Source organism: Vigna radiata, chromosome 8 (genome assembly GCF_000741045.1).
Source record: "Vigna radiata var. radiata cultivar VC1973A chromosome 8, Vradiata_ver6, whole genome shotgun sequence".
Lineage (NCBI taxonomy): Eukaryota > Viridiplantae > Streptophyta > Magnoliopsida > Fabales > Fabaceae > Vigna > Vigna radiata.
In genome coordinates, this window is record NC_028358.1 from 24927532 (window position 1) to 24953677 (window position 26146).

The following is a 26146-nucleotide window of genomic DNA, read 5'->3' on the forward strand; positions in this document are numbered from 1 at the left end:
GAAACATCATTTCATCTACTTTAACCGTTGATGAGTTTTACAGGATCTCAGTTTGTAAGACCGCTCAAGAGATGTGGGAAGTGCTGAGAGTGACCCACGAAGGTACAGATGACGTGAAGAGAGCGAGAAAGAATACCCTAATCCAAGAATATGAAATGTTTAGGATGAAGCAAGGAGAAACAATATCAGATGTTCAAAAACGCTTCACCAATATCGTAAATCACCATATTGGACTAGGTAAGTCATTCGAAAATGATGAACTTAATATAAAAATTTTGAAATCTTTAGACAAGTCATGGCAACCAAAAGTGGCTACAATTTCTGAGTCACAAAATCTCAACACAATGACTATGGCAGCATTATTTGGAAAGTTAAGAGAGCATGAACTTGACCTTGGAAGACTTGATGAAGAAGAAGCATTGGCAAAAACAAAGAGAAAGAGTCTAGCCTTAAAATCTGAGGTAGAAAGGAGCAAGAACAAAATAGAAGATGAAGACTCAGAAGATGAAGAAAATCTGAGACTCATGATAAAAAGGTTCAACAGGTTCATGAAATCAAAAGAAAAAGGAAGATTCAAAGTCAAAAAGAAAGAAAATCAAGAATCCTCCTCAAAATATAGATGTTATGGTTACGGAGAAAGGGGGCACTTAAAAGCGGACTGCCCAAATCAAAAGAAGAGTGAAGAAGTAAAAGAAAAGAAATCCTTCAAGAAAAAGAAAGCCTACATCGTATGGGACGATGACAACGAAACAATTTCTGATTTTAGCGAATCTGATGAAGAGGCAAACATCTATTTAGTGGCGAACGACGACGTTGGAAGCCAAGTAAGTACATCTAGCGACTCTGATAATTATAGTCAATATAGTGAAAGTGAATAGCATGAAACTTATGCTGCTTTACTTGTTGAATTTGAAAAATTAGATAAAGCTCATAAAAAATTGAAAAAGGATTTAAAAAATTTAAAATTAAATTTTGAATGTGCATCTTGCGAAAATTTTAAGAAACTACTAAACAACACAACCTTAGNAGAATGCAGTAAAAATAATGAAAATAAGATTGTTAAAAATAAGTATGTTCCTAAAATTAAAAATATGCATAATAATAGAACCCGTAGAACATGGGTAGAAAAAGGAACAACTTATAGAAACACAAACTTTATATCAAGCTTTTATTGTATGAAAAAGGGTCATACTTCAAATAAATGTAAAATTAAGCATTATGGTGTTCCAAATGGTAGATATATTTGGGTTGTAAAATGATTTCAATTTTTTTTATATATAACCCAAAGAACAATGTTTAACTTTTAAGATTTTTTTAATATTTTAAATTTTTTTTGAAAAACAAAATTTTATTCCAAGCATGTTGTCTTTGATAAAATTGTGGACCTTGAGGTAAAACCTCTTGAATAAGTTGAATCAGATGCAGGTAATAATGAAGACTTGTAGAAGACAACAAAAGAAGAGAAGAATGATGACAATCCTTAAGACAAAGATCTCAACAATTTATCTTTACGAATTTGGAGACATATCTAAAGGGGTAACATTAGAAGAGATCTAGGCATTTTAGAAATCTCTTAAGATTGCATTTTTATTCATTTGATCCATTTTATGCAATTTTTTTTTTAAAAAAATTTAGCCATATTTTTTTATGCTTTAAAATTTCTATATTGTATGGTTCAAAGTATGATTTTTTAAAAGTTCTTTATCCTAAAATTATTTGTTTTAAATTTCCTATTATGTATGTTTGAATGGATATTTAAATTTGAAATATATTTTATGCATACATGCTTTTATTGAGGGGGAGTATTATCTTAGAGGGAGAACATGAAACACAACTTTTTAATTATGATNAAAAAGGGGGAGAAAATATCTTAAAGCTTATTTTTATTCACTAATGCCATTGTCTTTCATGAGTTGTGTTTTTATCCAGATTATTACTAAAAGCTTTAATTCAAAGGTGTTTTTGATCATCATCAAAAAGGGGGAGATTGTTAGCAAAATGATGAAGATGAAGTTTTGATGATGCCCAAATCAAGTCAAGATATATCAAGATTCATGAAGATCCTTTGAAAACTTATTTTTGTTATTAAAAGCTTTTGTAATAATTGTAGTTTATCGTTTAGGACTTAGATTTTCATTGGTTTTGATTCCATATACTCTCATACATTGTAATTAGTGTTAAGAGTCAAAATCGCACTGTTTTAATCGATTAAAACTAGTATTAATCGATTAAAACGAGTAAAAGCTGAAAACTCAACTTTTGCTTTTTAATCTATTAGCTAATCGATTAAAATTCATTTTAATCGATTAAAAGTGACCGTTGGAGTTTTCTACTTTTGAAAACTAGCCGTTGTACTCATTTTAATCGATTAAATGCGATAAATTGCCAGTTTCGAAGAATGGAAGAGTTTTTGCTTGAGTCTATTTATAGGCTCTCTTTATCCATCATCAACAACTCTTCCCTTGTGCTTAAGAACTCAGAAACTCTTGAGAAGTGTGTGTTCTTGTTCGGCTTGTGAAACTCTTGTTTGTGGAGCTGGTGAAGTGCTGCTACGGTGACAAAGGAAATAGCCGGTTCATCCTTGGTACGTCTAAGGAGGTGTTTGGAAGAGGATCATCCTTCGTGAAGTATTTGGAGGAGGTGTTTCATCCTTCGTGAAGTATTCGGAGGAGGTGTATCATCCTTTGTGAAGATTCAAAGGAGGTGCAGGTTCATCTCTTGTGGTATCAAGAGAGGTGGTTTCTAAACTCTTACAAATTGTTTCTTTGTGATTGTAATTTGTAATTGTTTTGTGCTTAGTGAACTATTTATCTCGGTTTGAGATAAGCGACTGGACGTAGGATTGGTAAGATCCGAACCAGTATAAAATTCATCTGTGCAAATTTCTCTCAACCTTACTCTTTTATTTATATTTAGTATTTGTGTAGTAAGATAAATTGAGTAGAAATTAAAAGGCACATGTTTGAATTAAAAACCCTCTTGGTTTGTTATTTCACGCTAACAATTTTGCTGCAGCCGCTCTAACACTCCATTGTCATGGAGAGCTTGAGCTTACAATGGAAGAAAATGGAGAAGTTGGAGACCCAAGGAGGAAGAATGGAGAGTTCCCACAGCTCAAAACTAGCTTCTAGAGGTGCAAAATGGTGTTTTTGAGCTTCAGCCGCCAAGAAGATGGCACCCTCATAATATGTGAACCTTTTAAAGGTCTAGGGTGCCATGTCAGCAAAAAGTCGCGCCTAGGGCCCTTTTCTGGGGTGCCTGGGCGCCATAATTTAAGCACCAACAGCGAATCAAAGGGCACCCAAGCGCCAGAATTAAGGAGAAACTGCGAGCTGAAGGGCGCCCAACGCCTTTCAAGGGCTCCCAAGCGTGGAGTTTTGGTAGAAATAGCAAGTTGAACGACGCCCAACACCCTTTTGGGGTGCCCAGGCGCCATGTTTGCAGAGACACAACTTCAAAACTTCCTTTTTTTAGCTCTTCCTTGGCTCCCCACTCTTGATAGTTTGGATTTCCTTCCAAAGCACACAAAGTTCCTACAAAATTTGAGGAATTAGTGATGAAACTAGATGTGTGTGTAACCTAAGCTGAAATTATAAAGTTAGATTAAAGAGAGGATTAAGCATGTTTCAAGCTTCAAGAGAGTTGATTTGGTAAGAAAATTGCACCATATATAATAGTAAGAATTACCATTATCAAAAGGAAAGCTACAAGAGGCATGTTCCAATTTTGGATACTATAGAACTGGTCTTAATATTTTTATAAAAGAAGCATCAACATATCCTAAGATGATTTAATGTGTAATCTTCTTTTAAGTGTAACTTAATAGTACTCTTTGTCATGGTTTCAAAATTTTCTAAAAAGAAAGAATTTTAAAGTAAATTATTATTCAATTCCCTCGATAAATAAGTTCCAAAATATATGTTGATCAAGAAAGAATAACACAAAAAGTTTGACATTTTGATTCCAAACCATCAAAGTAAAAAATATATTATTAAATATCTTCGTTCTCTTGGCTTCTTGCACTTAGTTTATCTTATAATTCAAATACTAGTAAAAATGAGTTGCAATAAACTTTAGGAGCATTGGAGATGTGACTAATACAACAATGGGGAGACAAGAGAAAGATTTTGTTCGAGTGCATGTAATATACTTGGGGCTTGCATCAATTTAGTTCACATAAGTGACAACTTATATTTTGTATGAAAATTGTAGTGATGACAAAATTCATCACTTACACACACATATGCTCATATTACAAATACAAGTTTTGGATTATGTAAACAATGATGGGTACCTTAGAGATTCTCCATTTGGTAAAGGTGATTTTCTTTCGAATATAACTAGAAAAGGTACATATTAGAACCACCAATAAAGAACAATTTTCTATTCATCACTAGGACCTAAAGAATATAAAGATTTTTAGTATTTCAATAAACTAATGTTATTAAATTAATTTCTTTCACTAGTAAAAATTCATAGAAATAACATAATGTCATCAATCAACAATGACATCGTAATAACTATTTTACTTACTTAAAAAATGCATATACTAAATTTAAATGGAATAATTCTCCTTATATATAAAAATTAAAAGATTAAAGAAGAAAAAAAAAGTTACATAATAATTACATTGAAGGCATCAAAATGTAACAATATAATTAATTAGAACTTTGTTAAATAAAATTTTATTAAGCATCCACAATTTGGAATTATCTAGTAATTCAACCCTAAAATCCATCACATTATATAGATAAAAAGAATAACATTTAAGTAGATGAAAAATTATATTTATAATCATTAAAAATAATATAAATGATAAAAATAGCTCATAAAATTCATAAAATAAGTTCATAAATTATATAATATACCTACATAAAATAACTAATAAATTCATAAATGTTTAATACAAATAAACTATGCATTGAAATCTTTTACATAAAAAGAAAAATTGTCGTACTCATTTATTCTTACCACGATAATTAAAAAATATAATTTCTTGACATATTCCTTTCACTTTTCTTTAAAATAAAATTAATAATAGCTTAATTATTCAGACTCAGTTTTCTTATTGATATTAATTTTTTAATCAAATTTTGTTGGAGCAATAAATCACATCCAAGATTGAATTTTTAACATTTTTAAGATCTCCTGTTGTTGATGCTCCATCATCCTTAAAAGACCCTCATAGATATTCATTTGAAAAATTCCAACAGTTAATACTTTTTCCCAATAGTTATATTTCATTTCTTGCTTTGCTTTCTCATGAATAGAAATGATCAAGAGTGGAAAAAAAAAAGAAAAATTCTGTTGTTTATACAATTTGATTCACTTTTAAACTAACTTCGTAGATAAAGAAATTTGAGAGAGAATAATTAAGTCAATTCGAGAAGATTTGAAGATATATTTTTTTTATCTGAGGAAGTTTATAAATAAACAAGATAAATTTAGAGGTAAAATTTGTAAGAATTAGTGTAAGATTTAATTTATATGATAGATTAAAAAAATGTACTTCCAAATTCATTCTTATTTATTCCTAAATTCATTCAAATAAAAAAAATTATCTTCAAAATAATCAACAAGATTTTAACATTTATATAATTAAATCTGCTTTTTTTTTTTTTAATTTGATCAATATTATTATATAAATTTTTCGATTTTAAAAGTTGGAAAATCCAAAATTATATACAGACCAAGATAATTCCAACCTAATTTCAACCCACGCTACCTTCTCTATTTGAAAATTTCAAGAACCCTAAATCCTCTTCAGCTTGTTCTTTGCGATTTACTCGAAAATTCGAAAATTTCAGTGGCCAATCAAAGGTAATTCTAATTGGTAATCTTAAATCTCTAGTATATGGTTCTCTTTACGTTCATTCTTTTGTTGGATTTTGTTTCAGAGAACGCAGGTTGGTGCCACTATTGCGCTGGTGGGTGGGTTTGCCGGAGATTAAGATCAAGGTTAGAGCACTGCATGTTGGGAAGGTTGTTGTTGTCATAAGGTATGTTTCCTTAACTCCCATTTCGTACTTCAAATATCAGAAACACATTTTGCACAGTGAAATTTTGGAATTATGAATGCAAAGTTGAGATTGTCCCAGTTCGAGTCTGAGATTCTTTGTATTATAAAGATGCATTTTTTACACGAGTGAGCCAGGATTTGCTATTTATTTATTTATTTTATTTAAAGAGTCTGAAGTTTCTCGTAAATTTTTGATGGATTGATATCAACTATGTTACATCTCATATGCCGTGCGGCAGTAGTTTTTAGCTCTGTGTTGTAAAGAGCTTGAATTCTTAATTAGCAATATTTCATGAATTACCATTTCCTTTTAGTTTTTTTTGGCTAAAACAACAAGTGACTTTAAGCTAATGTTGCTGGTGGTATCTGGAAAGCACATGTGCTAGTGATCATTACATTATATTTTTGTTGAGAAGAATTTTATGCTTTTTCTGTTTCGATTCTCGATTTACTATGGCTTCGTTATATCACGATATCATTTTCATATTGCTAAATATCCTTACCTTTTTTCTTGGTCACGGTTCCTTCATTTTGGATTTATTGTTTGTGCCCTTGATCCAGTAATCTAAAGTTACTGGTTTCCAAGTACTGTTGTGAAATATTATTCTTACATTCAAGAGCTCCCGGAGGTACAACTCCCCTATATCCCAACTGTGTTCAACAAGCTCCTTCTTTTCCTCATTTGGGAATTGGCTCATTGAGGTTTTCCATTGTATTATTCTGATGTATCATAGCCTTTTAATAAGAAATCTGATTTTTTTTTTTTTCTGAAGGTTATTGATTACTATATTTTAAGAGAAAGCAGGAATAGAAAGAAAATAGTTTGTAACCAGAAGAAAATTGAAAATTGACGAGAAAAATATTTGTTTATCTTCAGCCTTAGTTTTTAATATTGTTGGCTTGTATTGATCTTATTAAATATGTTGAGAATTTGGTTGTTTCTGTGACGTCATAAATTTTCTTAGTTTTTCATGTACATCTCTGGTGCAATATCACGACTTCTCTTATTTCCAAGTGTTTGCAGGGGTATTAATTGTGAATTTAGCGGCTTCTCTTTAATTTGATTGATTGTAAAGGATTGCTTCTCGTGTATTGATTTCAAGGTATGGTTGTTTCTCTTGCAGAATCATATTTCTAGGTACCCATTTACGGCTATATATCTGTATGCATGTGTTTTAAAAAATAATTTGAGAAAAATAGTTAAACCAGATCTAGAACGAATAATTCGTGTATAAGTCAGATTATACCCCGTTACCAATCTAGAAGCAAGAGAATATATGCTATAAGAGTAATGAGAGAATGAAACAGAAACGTTTTGTTTTCTTGGCAGGTTCAGTTCAGTGCGGAGATATGGATTCTTTTGAATCAAATGTACCCATTTAATTCAGTAGGATAGGATGATTTTCTTTTAATTTTTATTTTCACTTTTATTACTTAAATTTTATTTGGTGATATTTGCTTTGTGATTATTATGCGTTGCTTTGGAGAAATCTGCAAATTATTGATCTTAAAGTTGCTATAATTTCCGGGCAATGGCTTTCTGGGGTATATAATTTATTGAGTTACGTTGTTAATAAACTTCAAAGTTTTTGCAGTTTTCTTTAATCCAAAGATTTGATGAGATTTTCTTAGTTTTTTGGTTATATGTTAAGTAAAACCTCTCACAATCAATCAATAGGCACGTCGCTTAGACAACCTTTCTTGTTTTTATGAAGGTTGAATGCTTGAAAGATTGCATAAATAATTTTTAAAACTTGTTTTTTAGCTATATCTGAGTCATATTTTGGTCAGCTTGATGAATGAAGCCTATATTTATACTATTTTTAGGTTTGACTTTTTGGTTAATAATTTCACATTATTTTCTTGGTGAAGCAGCAGTATGTAAAAACAAGTGATGTTTAATTTAAGACCATTTTTTTTTTTCTCGAATGATCGAAAAACTCAATATCCATATATGTTGATTTCAAGGGTGATTTTTAGTAATCATTTGGGCTAAAGGCGTATCAAAATTACCAAAACTGTAAAGAAAAAGGTGCCATCGTTTGCAATATTTTACATCAAGATAACATCCAAATAAAAGATTTATTAGTGACAAGGCTTATGCTGACTATTCAGACTGTAAGTATGAAAATTGACTTCGTGAGAGAAAGAACAGTCATTCCTACTCTATATGCATCAATACATTGAACTCTTGGAACATGAGACTGAAATTCTTTGCTTCAATGTTAAAGGAAATGGTAAATAAAGGTATGTGAAGAAGACTATTTGAAATGAGGGGAAAAAGTTAATGTCTAATAAGGTAATTTCATAGATGGAAGGGTAAAGTGAATGCAGCAAGTAGGGAGTGTAAACAGCAAAGGCATGAAACAGATCCCAATTTATCTGGTGGGCTGTTTAGTTCCCAGATTTGCTATTCTACTGGGAAAACAAATCAATTCCCCGAGGCGTTTCTTCTTCTCCCTTTTGTTTTACCAAAGTTCATTCATCAGCTAACTGTCTTGTAGGAAGCACTGAAACTGTAACAATGTCATGCTAATTCTATTCTTTTCAATTTATGCTTTCAGGTCAGTTAGCAATTCGACTATAATTTCCAATTTGCCCTTTTATTGAACTCTTTAGGGTTTCAAATGAATTCAATTTTTCTTCAAAAAGACAGTGAGCAATGCTGGGCTTTTCATATGGAGAAATATTTCTGTTGCTTGGAGCCACTGCCGCTCTGATAGGTTGGATCATGCTATTGTTACATCTGTTTATCACATGCAAAATTTTATATTATTTATAATACAAATTTGAATTGTTATGTGCGATAGGTCCAAAGGATTTACCAATCATATCCAGAACAGCAGGGAGACTTGCTGGTAGAGCTATTGGATATGTACAATTGGCTCGTGGTCAGTTTGAAAATGTTATGCAGCAATCCCAGGCTCGCCAGGTATTCCCATTTTCCAAGTTACCAGCAGTATTATAAAACCTACAGGAGTAAGTTTCATTGGGGTTTTATAGATTGTGTGTTTTGTTGCACGAAGGCAATAACTAGTTGCTTTGAGGTAAATACCATTAAGCACTTTCACTACAGAAAACCAAACGCACACCAAGTCATAATATTTTGGGTTGTAAATGTCTTATGATTTTTTTTATAAGCAATAACTAATACGTGTACACAAAACAGTAAATGTCTTATGCTTAATTGGAGAAAAGATGATTTTGCATTGTAGAATCTTAACATGTGGTTTACTTTGAATTTCTTGGACAATAATGTCAAATATGAACATAAAAGTTAGTGAAATATTTATGCTTCATTGGGGAATCTTTGTCCATTGCTAAGACTTGGTTCTGGTGATAAACTACTTTTTATGGTATTGGCCTATTTTGTCTTAGGTTCATAAGGAACTGCAAGACACAATGGCTCAGCTAGATGCTATTCGTCATGAAATTCGAAGCATATCAATCATAAATCCTGGCCCTTTGACACGAGGATTTGCTGACAATCCTGACCAGACATCTATCCCAAATGGTATTGTTTACTACCTTGTTTTGTAGTGTAACAGTTTTATAATCGTTTACAGATGCAGTTGTTGAGATTTTGTTTAATACTGTTATCTTTTTTGGATAATATAGACTCTAAGAAACCAGAAGATTCTGGAGAGAATCACCCGAATCCCACTGTTATCAAGGTTTATGGACCTAACCCACAAAATGAAACAAGTATATGCTAGTATGGGAACTGAGTGTGCTTACATGCCTAATATATATTTCCAGGACTCAACTTTTGTGTCTTCTAATTCGTGCAATATGCAAAATCAAGCAACCATTTACGCCAGATTGGCTGAGTCCCCTTCCATAAAGAATGAGTTGTCAGCAATTAGTCCTGAAGTTGAGAAGATAGATAACAAACTGCAGCTAACTGTCTTACCCATATCCGCTGAAAATGCTGGACTGTTACCAAATCGTGGGGGTATGATACTTTTTGTTTTTTTGGCTTTTCTTATAAAGATTTTCTCATGAGTTGGACAATCACAACTTTTTACTCGGTATTTTTTTCTTTACAGTTTGTGATCATTGGTCATGTGATGTTGTTTTTGGATTCCTATCTATGTATGCCATACATGAAAATGTAAAGGCACTAAAATATTTAGCTTCTTTTTACCCGTTACACACCCGGTGGTGTTTTCAGATATGATTAGTTAATCTGCAGACTTTTTTCATTTGAACTGTATTTGGTTAGCTCGAAGACCCGGAAGTAAAGACTGTTTGCCGAGCTTCAGATATAGGCTAGGATATTATAAAAAATATTATTTCTTTCATTGCAAAATTTGCAAATTATTTTTCCTTTTTCTTCTTTATGAATGCCTGATAGCTTTTTGTCTTGTCTGTCCATGTTTGATGGGAATATGGTTGTTTTAGAACGATACCTGATATGAAACTTCTTTTGTTTTTGTTATATTAACAGCTGATGTGAAAGGATCTGACATAGTTCTAGAAGCAGTTTTGGAGGCAGAGGTAGCTCATAAAGCAAAGGAATTTTTTTCGCAGCCCCAAAACCAAACCAAATATGATTGATTCGGTAATCCTGCATAAACATAGTACCTTAAAATCTGTAGATGGTGAAGTTTCTCGCATTGTTAAATGCAAAATAATAATATCGATTCTTGAATTTTCATTTCTAGTTCAGGTTAGAAAATCTGTTGGAGTTCATTTTTTCTGAACTGAACTGGTTCCTCTCGGACACCCCCACACCCCTTCTTTCCCCAAGAAAATAAAATAAAACCCTCAAACCATTCCCCCTAACGTATAACGAGGTTATGACAAACTATTTGTTAACAGTATTTTGGTGTTTTCGGTTTGCTGGTTGAGGGTGCATTAGCTTCTATTAAAGGTATGTTCAGAGGACCGTAATTCTGGCCTTAGGCAAGATATTATATTACCTGGTCCTTTGTAAGTTAAAAGTGATAAATTTAAATGAATTTTAAAATAGTTGATAATTTAGTTCTTAAAACATTAAAGTTAGAGCTTGAAGTGAATTCTTAGATTTTGGAATTTGGTATATAGAAAAAGAGAGAAGTAGAACATTTAAAATCTGTGTTGTATGTGTAAGAAGCATAGATGCACTACGGAAAGTGTACGAAGCATTGGTAGGCACAAACACTCTTTTGAGCAGTCACTTTAAGGTCTTTAATTTGATGGGAGAAAATCTTGTTTATTTGAAGAAAAATATGATAATACAAAATATCGTAATACCAAAGGTACTTTGTACTGAAAACTTCCGTTTGTTTTATAAAATTTTAAAGTAGCCTTTTCTGGGCTCCTCAAGAGAGGAAAATTCTCTTTGGTTACACTTTATAAGATATGAATTTTAGTAGAGTTTTATATATATTTCATTCTTCTTAATAAAGGGTATTGGAGAATAAAATGGCTCGTAAAGAGGGTATTAGAAAAGAAGATAGAGGAGAGGTGGAAAGGAGAATAAAATTATACATATATTTGGATTTAAGTCTCTACATCTTCCTTTAACAAATTATTTTCAAATTTGGATGAAATAATACGGAATATATCTTTTTCATATATTTTGGATTGAATCTCATAATATGTTTTTATTTTTAGGTGCTTTCAGATTTAGAAGGACTTTCTGTAAATATATTTTTATTTTTTAAAATAAATGTTCTGAAAAGTATTTTTAATATAAAAATATTTTCTGAAAACATCCATTCTAAATACAGATTCTTAATATTTTATGTAGCCTAACAGGTTTATAAATAGGTTAGTAAATATAGAATATCACAGTAAAATTTTAATGTTATATTAAGGATTAACTATATTTTTTTCTTAAGGTTTTAGTTTTTTTTTTTCAAGTTTGTTTTAGTAGGTCTTATTGTTTCGAAATTTATGAGATTAGTTCTTAATACCTAATTGTATTAGTGTTTTTTTATGTGGTTAATGATGTGTCTTGTTATCGTTTCATCTGAAACATGTAATAGATTATATAATTTAAAAAATTAAATTGATTTTTCATTTTTTTTTTATTGTGGAGGTGGAAGATATGGGTGATAATAGATGGTGATGAAGAGAATGAAAGTAACGGAGAGTGTAAATAGATTTTAGAAATGGCATTTACTATTAAAGACAAAGTCTGTAAACAAATGATTTTATGTTTTGAAATTTAATTAAATAACGATTAATAAAAGAAAACAACTTAGGATAAAAAATACAAGATTTAGAGCCTAAATCTTAAATAGACAACCTAGAATTTGAATCACAAACATAGAAAAATACTTAGGTCATAGGAAATAAAAAAACATACATACGATAAAATGATGTCTTGTCTAAAATCGTCTAAAAAAGAATTGAGTTAAACGCTTAATGTTTATAATACTTGTATTGGATATTTGGTTTCTCTAAAAAACAAATAGGTTGAGACAATGTCTTCGACAAATACATTAAAAAGATTTAACTATTAAAATACATAAAAAAGCCTAAAGTAAGCTAAATGCTATCTGTGTAAAAAGAGACAAAAGCCGAAAAGTGTTTACTTGATCAAAACGATACCATGAACTAAACAATCATCTCATCTTTTGATGAAGTATTTATATATACTTGGTATCTTCGGATTCAAGAACTTAATTGTAAAATGCTACTTGACGGTAGGAAATTAAACAACACTTTGTTGTTCTAAGCAAGCATTAAATGATATTAAATGCTCAACGTTCAAAAACAACAAAAGTGATAAGAAAATCATATCTGCTGCATGCACAATTTACTCTAATTTTGCATATAAGTTATTATACACGCATTCACAATGCTACATATCAAATATCAAAATGTGAACATTAGAGACAAAGGAGATAATCACAAAATGTTCCTCACTCGAAGTAAAGTCTAAACAAATCATACAACCTACTTTAAGAAAATGACTGAAAAAACATTACTACTCTGACAAAGTTGATTTACACAGTGGCTGCTGTGAAAAGAAGAAAGAGAAAACACAAATATCAAGGCTACAAACTACAAAATCAGTCTAACGGACAAATATTCATGAAGCTTATAAATATAATATCTCTCAATAAGAAAATCAAGAGGATAGCTCAAGATCATAAGAAAATCATACAATGACATATCCATCCTAAAGAGAAAAAAAGAGAAAAGAACTCAAAGAAAAGAATACATCTGAGCTAAAGAAAAAATGAGAGAAAAAGAGAAAGAGATACTCTCGAGCTTAAGCGTCAAATTTCTTACTACTGTAAGAGAGAAGAGAGAAAAACTTGCGAGTGTTTAGACAACATTGTATTGTAATCAAATACTCGCCTAGAGAAATTTAGTCTGAATTACTTGTAAGCAATCGTTGATTGTTGTTCTGAAGAGAACTAAAACACTTGCAATTGAACTCATTTTGAGTTAAGGAATCTAGGTGTAGTAGTTTAGTACCAGAAGTGGTTCGAATACTCAAAGAAAATCTCGGCATGGAGCTAAGTACAGGAGTGGTGCGAATACTCAAAGGAAATCTCTGAAGGTGTTGAGTATTAGGTGTGGTGCTAATACTCAGAGGAAATGTCGGTGAGGTAGCTGAGTCCTAGGAGTAGTGCTAATACTCATTTGTAATCATGTGAAGATTATAGTGGAACCCTTTATGGAGGAGACTGGACGTAGCTCAATTGAGCAAACCAGTATAAAATCTCTTGTGTTATTTTCTCTTCTCTTAACTAAAAGATCCTCTTGAAAAACCTGCAGTTGAGCTTTATATTTCAAAATACAAGAACTTCCAAGCTAAACAATCATTTTTTTTAAGGAACCCTCTGTAAAGAAGACTGGATGTAGCTTAGTTGAGGCGAATCAGTATAAAATCTCTTGTGTTATTTTCTCTTCTCTTAACTTAACGATCCTCTTGAAAAACCTACAATTGAGCTTTATATTTCCAAATACAAGAACTTCCAAGCTAAAGGATCATTTCTTTTTTAAGGAAGTTCTTCCAAAACACTACAGTAGAAATATTCTAAATAACACGAAAATCTTATCAACGCATATACATATATTTCAAGTCGAGGGTCTAAGCTTCCAAAAGAATATTTCAAACGCTCGATATTGTGCGTTATCAGAAAGGTTGCGAAAAACGTTTTCCATACAGTTGGTATTAGAGCTAATCGATTATCCCTCCCTTAGAGTTGTCATAGGTTTGACAATAATCGATTACCAGGAAGCCATAATCGATTATTTCATTTATGGGCTTCTGGTTTTTGAAACATTAAATGATTATCACTTGTAATAATCGATTATCACGTGTGTTATGACCGTTGGAGCTCAAAACTAGTTGTTGTAATGACTATAAACGACTTTTCTCTGCATTTATGTTGCATCCTTCGTCCATACACTATATATAGGGGTCCTTGATCGATTGTTTTCACATACCTTGAGTGTTCTATGCATTTTTGAAGCATTTTGTGCAATCTTGCTCTTTTCTTGTGCATCTTAAGTTCCAACCCGTTAGTTTTCATAGCTCTAACCTTCTACATGGCTAATATTAGAAAGCTTCCAACTAGAAGGAGCTCTCGCTCATCCTCCTCTACTAATCCAAGGCCTTGAGGGAACAATCTTAACGAGTGGATTTTAGATGAAGAAAAACACCATGAGTTCCCTACGTTTTGAAAGGAGAGAAACTTGATATCTGCAAAGTTTGTTGATCTCAACTGATTTCATATTTATGGATTTCAGTTTCCAACTATGGACCACCATGGCTCAGATAGAACTAGATGAAGATGTTATGATGCTAACTTAGGGCTTATAAGGCTTCAACAAGATCACAACCATCCGTTCCTTGAAGAATCTTGAGGTACAGGTAAACAAGAAGCATTTGCTTGTGGGTGGCCTTAGGTAGGGATGGCAAAAAAATCCACGCCCGCGGATAGATAAAATCCGTAACGGATAGTTAGTATTCGCGGATATTTACTACCCTCTACCCGCAGGTAGCGGATATTTTAATACCCGCTTATAATCGGGTCGGGTTCGAGTACTACACTATCCGACCCGCGGATACCTGTTACCTGCTAAAAAAGTTGAAAATACATTTTTATCCTTCCTTATGTTATGTTTAAGAAGCTTGATTGATGAATTTATTTGTATTATTTGTTTCAGGAATTAAGTGGTCAAAATGAAGATATGGAAGCAGAAACATAAATCTTGGAATCTTATTTTTAAAACAATTATTTTTAAAATTACTTGTATTTGGATACATGTTGCACTATTAATTTTTATTAATTTGAATTTATGTTTTAACTTTTATTTACTTATCCATTGAATTTATTTGGATATATGTTTTAAATATTATTTGTATTTTTTTTGCAATTTAATTTGGATTTCATTTAAAAACTTAAAAAATATCCAACGAATATCTGCGGGTTGAAAAAAATCCATGGGTTGAAAATGGATATCCAACAGATATCCGCGAGTTGAAAAAAATCCGCGGATTTTTTTTAGGCGGATATCCGGTAGGTAGCGGGTTGGGTTTCAGATATAATTTTATCCGACGGGTCGGGTTCGGGTATCACACTGTCCGACCCGAACCCGACCCGTTGCCATCCCTAGCCTTAGGAGTGATGAGAGGCTTAAAAATGCAGAAAAATGAAGCAAAACTGCAGCAGAATTGAAAAAAACANTGGATGCAAAGCTTGCTGGTTCAATCAAAGCATAAGGAAGTCCTAAATAACTAGATCTAGCTAGAAAATATGAGCTAGTAGAGTTTTAAATGACCTAGAACCAAACAATGATATATGCGGGTTGAAAAAAATCCGTGGGTTGAAAACGGATATCCAACAGATATCTGCGAGTTGAAAAAAATCCGCGGATTTTTTTTAGGCAGATATCCGGNAGGTAGCGGGTTGGGTTTCNGATANAATTTTATCCGACGGGTCGGGTTCGGGTATCACACTATCCGACCCGAACCCGACCCGTTGCCATCCCTAGCCTTAGGAGTGATGAGAGGCTTAAAAATGCAGAAAAATGAAGCAAAACTGCAGCAGAATTGAAAAAAACAATGGATGCAAAGCTTGCTGGTTCAATCAAAGCATAAGGAAGTCCTAAATAACTAGATCTAGCTAGAAAATATGAGCTAGTAGAGTTTTAAATGACCTAGAACCAAACAATGATAACAAGCATGGTGCACACACTTGATTGAAAACTGTGACAATATTGGAACCATATTTTAGATATGAGTTGATAGCTCTTGAGACATGCTTAATATTTTAAAAGAAACTTGTCTCATGCTTTAGACACAACAAATTTGGACAGAAACAATATTGACCATATCAAACTAGAAATTCATTTTTGATGTAGATTTTGAAACTGAAATAACTCTTTAGTAGTGCTTTAGCTCATGTGATCAAAGCTAGACAATGTATCATTGCTTTATATGATCAATGAATGGTTATGACTGCACTGAACTTGATTAAAACAAAAAAAGAAAATTGCAAGCTGATAGAGTCAAACTCTATAACAGAGATAAAACTGCAAAACAATTGCACATGATCGTGACACAAGTAGGAATGAGTAATAAAGTTGATTTGAGTTCAAACAATGGATTTGCACTTATTAAAATGAAGAACAAACACTAAGGAACAGTGAATGAACACAAACATCCACAACATACACGAAATCAAACCATAGAAGTGAAGAAAAAAAAATCAACCAGTGGCAGAAATGGAACAACACATGGCAGAATTGAAAAATGAAGGAAAACATGACTTATCTCTTAAAGACAAGTGTGAGTGTGTTGGCTCTTAATGCCAAATGATAGAAACAACTCTATACTTCAAGCGAGAGTGCTCCACGATTTAGAATGGATGCAATGGAATGGAGAAATGAAGGATGTTTCTGGTGCACACCAAGTGTTTGTGAAATAGTTCAATGTAGGCTGGATGAGCATGTAAGGTTTCTAAAGCTTAGACAACCTTCCAAAGGGGAAGGAAGCTAGAGGAAGGAGTGCGAAATTGGCACTAGAAGGTTTGAACTCCGAGGATATGTCTGGAGAAAACTCAAAAAAATTTCACTATCTCTTCAAAGTTCATTTTACATGGAGATGCACCTCTTTTTTATAGGTGAAGAGAGAGCTCTAAATCTTAACTACAAAGCTTTAAAGAATAGCAAAAGAAGTGTGTTGAGGATGTCATCCAATCTTGGGCCACAAGTCCTAAGCCAAACACAATTAAAACGTGTTTTAAATGCTGGAAAAATCTGGTGTGAGATGGTTGAGCACGGCTAGTAGGTGGCTGAGCGATTTTCTATTCTGGAAGGCAAATTTGCCTTGCAGTCCAATCCGAAAGCAATTTTCTCTAATCCAGAAAACACCATTTTTCATCCCTTCTTTGACTCCTTTGCTTCCTTTGGTTCACCAAGCTTCTTTGGTTGATTCTCCATGATCTTCAACTTTTATTTAAGACCTATAAAACAATGTAAATGTTTATTTAGAAAAGAGAATCCATCTAAGACTTTGATAAGGAAAGAACTTTGGTTGAAAGTCTTTATTCACTTCCCTTTCTTAGTCTTAGTCTAAGTTGATACTTCTTTGGATGGGAAATTCCTAAAGGAGTTGCCATTAAATTCACCCCTCTCTTGGTTTGTTGTACACACTAACCATTCTGTTGCACTGCTTTGAGAAATATTTCAAAGTTATGAGCTTTGGTATTTGAAAATGAATTGAGAAAGTCAGTGTCTGTAATTTCAAATCTGAATGGCTATTTCCCTAATGGTATGATTCATTTAATGATTCTGAATATGTGAAAAGTTTGGAATTGAGGTTAGCATGAATTATGAGATATTTTATCTTAATAATATGTGTATGGCTGATTTATTGAGGGAATCAACATGTCTGAGTGTTGGAAATGTAGCATTGTTAAAGTATGAATAATGAATATTTGACTTGGATGGATGAAATAATATGATTCATTGGGATGTATGAATAATGATGAGTGGATATGTGAAATTGTTACTCATGAAATGATATGTAAGTCTTTATTACCTTAATTGTAAATCTGGGAATTTTGTATTTGGTTTCTACCATAAGAGAGCAATCTCAACTCCCTAAACACCTTGAGAGAAATCCCAACTCCCTAAACCACTTGATTGCAAATGTTGAAACTGATCTTCACAGTAGTACACCAGTAATGCAGAATTGATCAGAACTTTTTCAGCCCAGTTTTCTTGCAAGAATCTTGATTATTAACCCAAATGTGATATTTGATTCTCTAAGATTGTTCTTAGATGCTCTTACAATCAATACTCAATCAACAAGTTAGTTATGAAAATGATAGCTCATAAAATTGTATTGAAACATAGTGGAAGACAATTATTTATAGGATTTTTTAATCCTGACGCACTTTAATCAATTACACAATTAATGTAATATGTTAAGCTTTTCCTTTTTGCTTTAACAATTTTACATTTGTATAAGCTTGAATAGATTAAACAACACATGCAATCGATTATGCTATTCATACAAGCCAACAACCAATTAATATATGACAGTTATAGGAAGTTAAGGCTTTAAATGAAAATGATTTTCTCAACATAAACAATGTAACCGATTAGAAAACTTCTGTAATCGGTCAAGTTCAACACTTAAGCAAATTTCCAAATCAATTTTCAATCCAAACATATCAATGCACCTATTAAACACATGTTGGCATAGCAACGTGTTTTAATCGATTATACAACTAATGTAATCGATTACTACACAACTATTTTACCCTTGTTAAACATGTATTGAAATCTAGAGAAATTTAACAAATTATATACAATGATTAATCGATTATTTCTACCAGAAATGTAATGTGCAATATGTTTAAACTTACGACTAATTTACATACAATGAATACATGTATCAAGCATTTCAAGCACAGTCACAGTAATGATAAAACAATTGTTATGCCATTTGTTGTGAAAGAAACCATAAAAAATTTCTTTTGTTGATCATAAAATACATAGCTATCTGGTGGGTAAAGCTCCCCCCATAAACAACTTTGATAGGGGTGAGAATGGTAGTTTGTGTCAGAGCGGCTGCAGCGGAATGGTTAGCATGGAATAAAAAAACCAAGAGGGGTTTTGAAATAAACGTGTGCCTTTTAATTTCTTCTCAATTTATCTCACTACGCAAATAATAAATATAAATAAAAGAGTAAGGTGTAGAGAAATTTGCACAAATGATTTTTATACTGGTTCGGATCTTACCAATCCTACGTCCAGTCGCTTATCTCAAATCAAGAAAAATAGTTCATTAAGCACAAAACAATTACAAACTACATTCACAAAGAAACAATTTGTAAAAGTTTAGAAACCACCTCTCTTGATACCACAAGAGATGAACCAACACCTCCTTCGAGTCTTCACGAATGATGAGACATCTCCTCCGAATACTTCATGAAGGATGAAACAGCTCCTCTGACTACTTCATGAAGGATGATCCTCTTCCACACACCACCTCAGACGCACCAAGGATGAACCCGCTATTCCTCTGTCATCGTAGTAGCAATGTACCAGCACGACAGACAAGAGTTTCATTAGCTGAGTAAGAGCACACAATTCTCAAAGAGTTCTGAGTATTTTAGCGCAAGGGAAGAGTTGTTGTTGATGGATAAAGAAAGCCTATTTATAGACTCAAGCAAAAACTCTTCCATTCTTCGTAATTGGCCATTTTATGCTTTTAATCGATTAATATTATGGCTAATCAGTTAAATTGAGTGCAACGACTAGTTTTCAAAAACCACAAAACTCCAACGATTAGTTTTAATCGATTATTCTAAGGATTAATCGATGAACTGATCGATTAAAAAAGGTATTAATCGATTATTCTCTTGCTAATTGAATTTTCAGCACCTGTAACGTTTTAATCGATTAATACTTGATTTAATCGATTAAAACCGTGCGTTTTTTATTTTGGACAATAGATATAAAGTATGAAGGTACAAGAATCAAAACCTACTACAAATGTAAGTCCTAAACATTTAAACTACAATTATTACAAAAGCTTTTAATAACAAAAATAAGTCTTCAAAGGATTTCATGAATCTTGATATATCTTGACTTGATTTGGACATCATCAAAACTTCACCTTCATCATTTTGCTAACATTATCCCCCTTTTTGATAACGATCAAAAACTCTTTTGAATTAAAGCTTTTGGTAATAATCTGGATAAAAACACAACTTATGGAAGAAAAGAGCATTAGAGAATAATAATAAGCTTTAAACATATTCTCTCCTTTTTTATCATAATTAAAAAGTTGTGTTTCATGTTCTCCCCCTAAGATAATACTCCCCTTAATAAAAGCATGTATGCATAAAATATATTTCTAATATCAAGATCCATTCAAACATACATGATAAGAGATTTAAACAAATAATTTTAGGATAAAGAACTTTAAAAAATCATACATTGAACCATACAAGATAAGAATTTTAAAGCAAAAAATATGGCTAAATTTTAAAAAATGCATCAAATGAATAAAAATGCAATCCTAAGAGATTTCTAAAATTCCCAAATCTCTTCTAATGTTTACCCGTTTAGATATGTCTCCAAATTCGTAAAGATAAATTGTTGAGATCTTTATCTTAAGGATTGTTATAATTTTTCTCTTCTTTTGTTGTCTTCTTCAAGTCTTCATCATTACCTGCATCTAATTCAACTGACTCAAGAGGTTTTGCCTCAAGGTCCACCAATTTTATCAAAGACAACATGCTTTGAATACAAATTTTCTAAAATTGTTTAAAAAAAAATTAAATAAAAAACAGTTTAAATTGTAAATTTAAAATTTAAAAATGCTTAGAATGAAATCATTTTCCAACCCAAACATATCTACCACTTAGAACACCAAAATGCTTAATTTTACATTTATTTGAGGTATGACCCTTTTTCATACAATAAAAGCATGATATAACGTTTGTGTTCCTATAAGTAGTTCCTTTTTCTACCCCTGTTCTACGGGTTCTATTATTATGTTTATTTTTTATTTTAGGAACATGCTTATTTTTAACAACCTTATTTTTATTATTTTTACTGTATTCTCCTAAGGTTGTGTTGTTTTGTAGTTTCTTAAAATTTTCACAAGAAGCACATTCATCACTACTAATATATTTACCTTTTTCAAAAAATAAAATTTTATTTTTTAGATTTTTATTTTCTTCAAAAATATTTTCAAAACTTAATTTCAAATTTTTATTTTCTTCAAGAATATTTTCAAGTTCTGATTTTAAATTTTTGGTTTAAACCCCTTTTTATTCCCTAAGTTATAAGCTGCTGTTCAATTTTGTCCCCGCTTTTAAAATTGTCAAAGTTTGGTCCCTAAGTTATAAAAGTTGTTTCAAATCAGTCCCTGCCGTTAACAGTGTAAGAACGGCGTTAAATGTTCGTATGATGTGGCTAAGAAGTTATGAAACATGGCAAAACGATGGCAATGGGAAGCCAGATAGGAAAAAACATTGGAATAAAAATTATATATCCGTGATGGTCGTGCTTGCCCGAACATATTCATGTGGATGGAAGGAGGTTAGGTGAAGGAGCTGAGTTGAAGGAGCTGAGGTGAAGGATTTGAGCTGAGGTTGGATGCTGAAAGTTCTTCGTTGTAAGACATCAACATCTGTTCTTGGGTGTTTCCTTCGTTTGAAGTGTGTGCCCTAAGGTAAGGAAGTTAGTTTCTGTTTTGTTACGTGCGTACCCTAACCTCAGGATCTGGTGTTTGGGTGTTCTCTATTTGGGGTTCTTTTTGGGGATTGGGGTTGTTTTCTTGAGCTGGACGAAGTATTATTGCAGTTTTCCGAGAGGCAATGACAAAGAATCAGTGTTCCTCGTGCTCATGGGGGAGCTCTCATGGTGCTTCATCATCAAGAGGAATGGTTGGCAGCGAAATGTGCTATTGTGGAGAGCTTGCCGTATTGACAGTGGCAAAAACTCCTAAGAACCAGGGCAAGCATTTTTGGGGCTGCCCTAATTACAGGCGAAGTCGTTATGAAGAAGTGCGAGGATGTAATTTCTTCAAATGGCACATTGAAGATAATGGAGATGAAAGGGATACTACAATTGGATGGCAAAGGAGAAAGATCATTAATTTGGAAAGATCACTTTTGGTTTGTCAGAAAAGGGAGAAGGTCTTAATATCCATGTTATGCATGATGTGGTTGATTATCATCATCCTTGTATGTCGTATGTTTTAATTTTGTTGAAGTGGTGTATTTGTCACATTTTGTTATGAAGAACTTGGTTATATTGTAATGAATGAGATTGAGGTTGGAATCAGATTGTTGATTGTAATGAGGTTGTAATGAATGAGAATGAGGTTGTAATGAACTTGGTTATATTTGGTTACTTTAAGTTGGTTATATTATAATGTTTCTCACTTTAAGTTGATGATATCAGAATATGCTTCCATAAACTTGTAAAGAGCAATGTAAAGTACAAAGAAATATAAAAGTACAAAGTAATTGAAATATTATAATCAGAATTTGCTTTCATGATCATAATGACAATATAAAGGTCAAAGTAATATAAATCTGATGTTCAAGGTCAAATTACAAAGAGCAATCTAAAGTGCTACTGATGTTAAGAAATAACCCAGACCAATCTAAAGATGTAGCTGTTGTTAACCAAAATACATCTGAAGTCAACCAAAATACATCAAATATCATCCAAAATACATAAAATATGATCAAAAATACATGACAGCTACATATCTAAACTACAAAGTAATACAATCTAAATTGCTGTTGTTGTTTGATCTGGCTGGGTTTGTTCAGTAATCTGACTTCCTTGAGTGGGGTGTAGTGTAGCTTCCTGGTGTGAGGTAGGTTCCTGGTCTGGTACAGGTTTCTGGTGTGGTGTACCTTCTTGGGGTTGTTGTTGATTTGCTTGAGGGTAGTTAGGTCTTCTATGCCTTACTTCTCTACATATGGAACATTTCTTAGGAATTCCTTTTTGTCCAATTTGTGTATCATCCTTCCTTTGCTCCCAACTTTCAGGTCTTCTTTTCTTTCGTGGTCTACCTGGCAAGACTCTTTTTGGTGGAGGCTGAATATCAGGTGTTGAAGTCCTTTGCCATAGATGAGGACCATTCAGATGGAAAATGATTGGGTTGTATGTTTCTTCCTACGTGCAGGTCCTAAGCCAAAGTGGTAAGTATTCTTCAGGATTGATGTTGAGAAACCTCATGGCTGTGAGTGCATGGCAGCAAGGTATTCCTGTTATTGTCCACTTTCTACAGGTACATTCTCTTTTTTCAACATCAACCACATACTTCTCAACAATGATGGATGTATGGGTGATCTGAAATATTTGCATCCCTGACCAACTGCCAAATGGTCAACAATTAATGTTAAGAACAAGACTTAACTATTTAGACCAAATCAGAAGTTTTGATAACTAGGCATCCAATATTTTGTCTTCTCTAACTCCTTCTGTAGTCTTTTTTTAATCTTGGGGCAAATGATACCTTCATATCTACTGATATTCTCTCTATTGGATGCCCACCTGTTCATCAAGTACATTTGAATCTCTTCCAACATTGATATTATTGGTTTTTCCCGTGCATCTAAGATCACACTGTTAAAACCTTCAAATATGTTGTTGACAAGTGTGTCACAAGCAGGTCTTCCTGTAAACCTGGATCTAGACCAATGTCTGCAAAAATATAAAGTTAAACATTTACATAAAGTTAAACAACATGTTATATTAAAGATTTGAATGCGTCTAGTTGAACTTGCCTTGGTGGAATTTGTACCAAGTATTTAAATGCGTCTAGATTAACTTCCTTCATCTATCTTATTACTGACTCCCATGCTTCAGGAGTTGTTGATACTGCAGCCTTCCATAGTAATTGTCTGAGGTTTAAGCCAGGAAATTTCTTCCTAAAATTTGAATAAATGTGTCTGACACAGTAATGTTGGTCCACATCAGGCAATAAACTTTGTAAAACTGGCAGAAGTCCCTATTCAAACAAGGTATGAGCATTAAATTTCCTTACTTTCTATGGTTTACAAAGTAATGAATAAAAGGGTTTCCTGTTACTTACTTTTTGTTGATCTGACATAAATGTGCACCTTGAACAAAATCCCCCACCTCCAAGATCCTCAATTAATAATTCCAAGAAAAATGTCCATGATTCCTTATTCTCTACTTCAACTACAGCAAAAGCTAAGGGACACATCTGGTCATTAGCATATCTTCCAATAATAGTTAAAAGCTCACCTCCATATTTCCCTTTTAAGAAACAACCATCCAAATGTATAATTGGTCTACAGGATAGAAAGTTGTCCTTACATGCTTTTAAACACACATAAATTCTCTTGAATATGGTTTGATCTTGGTTTGGTTCTACATTAATTTTAACTGTTGAGCCTGGGTTTGCCCGCAGTAACTCCTCTGCATAATCATAGAGTCTTTCATATTGTTGTTTGTAGCTACCCTCAATGTTGGTTGTTGCCATTGCCTTTGCTCTACTTGTTCTAGCCCTAGACACACCAATATTATATTTCTTACAGAATTTGTTATGCAGATTTGTCATTTTCATATCAGGATTTGTTTTCATGCTCTTCTCCAACCTGCCGCTTAACCATTTAGAGGTAACTAGACCAATTTTGAATTCTCTAGTACAAGTATGCATGTCCACAATCTTTCTTAGCTGCCATGTACGCTGGGTACTCATATATCCACAATAAGCGTACCAGGGACATTTCCCTTGTGAGACATAACATTTCACGCTAATTCTTCTCTTATCATTCTTCCACAGCTTCAACTTTCTACCATTGTGTACTCCACAACTTCTAATTGCATCAATGAAGTCATCTTTTTCAACGAAATATGCTCCAAGTTGCCATCTATATTCTTTCATACTTGTGGGCTCTTTGAAGGTTGCAAAATCTCCATATCTGGATGTTTCAACATCCGAATCATCACTTAAATATATACTATCACAACTATCAGATTCCCACTCACTATCACTTAATGCCCTTGGCTGTACATTCTTCTTTCGAGTACTACATTCCCTTGTTGTTCCCCCTAGCTAGTCCTTTTCCTCAGCATCCCCCACTCCACCATCAATATTATCATCACCATCATCAATATTATCCTCACCATCTTCAGAAGTACCTTCAGAAACCTCATCAATTTCAGCATGTTCCTGAACAACTACATCAACATCAGCATCACCTTCTTCAGCATGTTGACCACCCTTAACTTCATCATGCGCATAACCTTGTTCACCATGTTGACCATCTTCCTGACCAAATTCAACCTCAAGAACTTCTTGTTGACCAACTTCCACCCGAACTTCTTGCTGACCAGGAAGTTCTTGCTGACCAACCTGAACTTCAGCATCCTCAACGTCAACCTTAGGAACTTCTTGCTGACAACTCCAACCTGAGGAACTTCTTGCTGACCAACTTCAACCTCAGGAAGTTCTTGCTGACCATCTTCAACCTGAGGAAGTTCTTGCTCACCAACTTCATCAACCTCAACTTGACCAACCTCAATATCACCTACCTCAAGTTCACCTCCTTCAACTTCACCTCCCTCAACTTCAGCTCCTTGAATTTCACCTAACTCGGATTGACTATGATATTCTAACGTATGAAGATAATTAGGTTGGGATATGAAGTGAACCACAAACAAATGAGCTTGACAATTCATTGTAGCAATGTTTACCAAATTACATGCACCTTTGTCATCACTTAACAATTCCAACCTATCTTCTAATACAGGGCCACCCAGGGAATACCATAACTCCTTAACATTTCTATAACCCATCTCCTTAGTATGGTCATTATTTCAAAAAAACTCCATCTGTATAGGTCAATGATCAACGTACTAGTTTCACCTCCATGATATCCAAATGTCCCAGTATTCATAAACTTTCCCCCATGGTGAAACACCACCTCGATATCACAGTTGGACATTTTGGTTAATGTTCAACTATAAAATGCCTATATAAATGTCACTGTTAGACTAAATTCTAAACATGCTATCACCCACTATTACACATTACTAATTGTCAGACTAAATTCTAAATTTTTGACGTACAACTATACACGTGCAGTGATGCTTAAATAAAGATGCATGAACCACAAAAAAACAAACAAACACAGAATAAACAATTCCTTTTTGTCC

The 26146-nt window shown here is 32.9% G+C and overlaps 4 protein-coding genes across 16 annotated transcripts; 2 read left to right on the top strand and 2 right to left on the bottom strand.

The window, feature by feature from the left end:
* The first annotated feature begins 5664 nt into the window (after positions 1-5664).
* LOC106772734 lies at positions 5665-10829 on the top strand. 13 transcript variants are annotated; one of them, XM_022784720.1, is made up of 10 exons: positions 5665-5820; positions 5898-5999; positions 7035-7122; positions 7350-7390; positions 8584-8742; positions 8830-8951; positions 9398-9533; positions 9638-9693; positions 9779-9974; positions 10470-10829. In XM_022784720.1, exons 5-10 carry the CDS (start codon positions 8682-8684, stop codon positions 10577-10579), a joined length of 681 nt encoding a protein of 226 aa, XP_022640441.1. In that variant the 5' UTR covers positions 5665-5820; positions 5898-5999; positions 7035-7122; positions 7350-7390; positions 8584-8681; the 3' UTR covers positions 10580-10829. The 13 variants fall into 13 exon arrangements, with proteins under 13 accessions (XP_022640441.1, XP_022640442.1, XP_014514791.1 ...); XM_022784721.1 differs by having other exon boundaries at positions 7044-7122; XM_014659305.2 differs by lacking the exon at positions 7350-7390.
* A 10987-nt stretch (positions 10830-21816) lies between these two features.
* Positions 21817-22376, top strand: LOC106770405. The gene is made up of 2 exons (XM_014656216.1): positions 21817-22137; positions 22287-22376. Exons 1-2 carry the CDS (start codon positions 21817-21819, stop codon positions 22374-22376), a joined length of 411 nt encoding a protein of 136 aa, XP_014511702.1.
* Positions 22377-22741: 365 nt separating this feature from the next.
* On the bottom strand, positions 22742-24872 carry LOC106770406. Its single transcript, XM_014656217.1, has 5 exons — positions 24054-24872; positions 23815-23969; positions 23513-23662; positions 23190-23333; positions 22742-23075 (listed from the first exon to the last, which is right to left on the bottom strand). Exons 1-5 carry the CDS (start codon positions 24870-24872, stop codon positions 22742-22744), a joined length of 1602 nt encoding a protein of 533 aa, XP_014511703.1.
* A 171-nt stretch (positions 24873-25043) lies between these two features.
* On the bottom strand, positions 25044-25786 carry LOC106770407 (involucrin-like). The gene is made up of 2 exons (XM_014656219.1): positions 25400-25786; positions 25044-25343 (listed from the first exon to the last, which is right to left on the bottom strand). The coding sequence occupies exons 1-2, from the start codon at positions 25784-25786 to the stop codon at positions 25044-25046; spliced, it is 687 nt and encodes a 228-aa protein (XP_014511705.1).
* Positions 25787-26146: the final 360 nt, after the last annotated feature.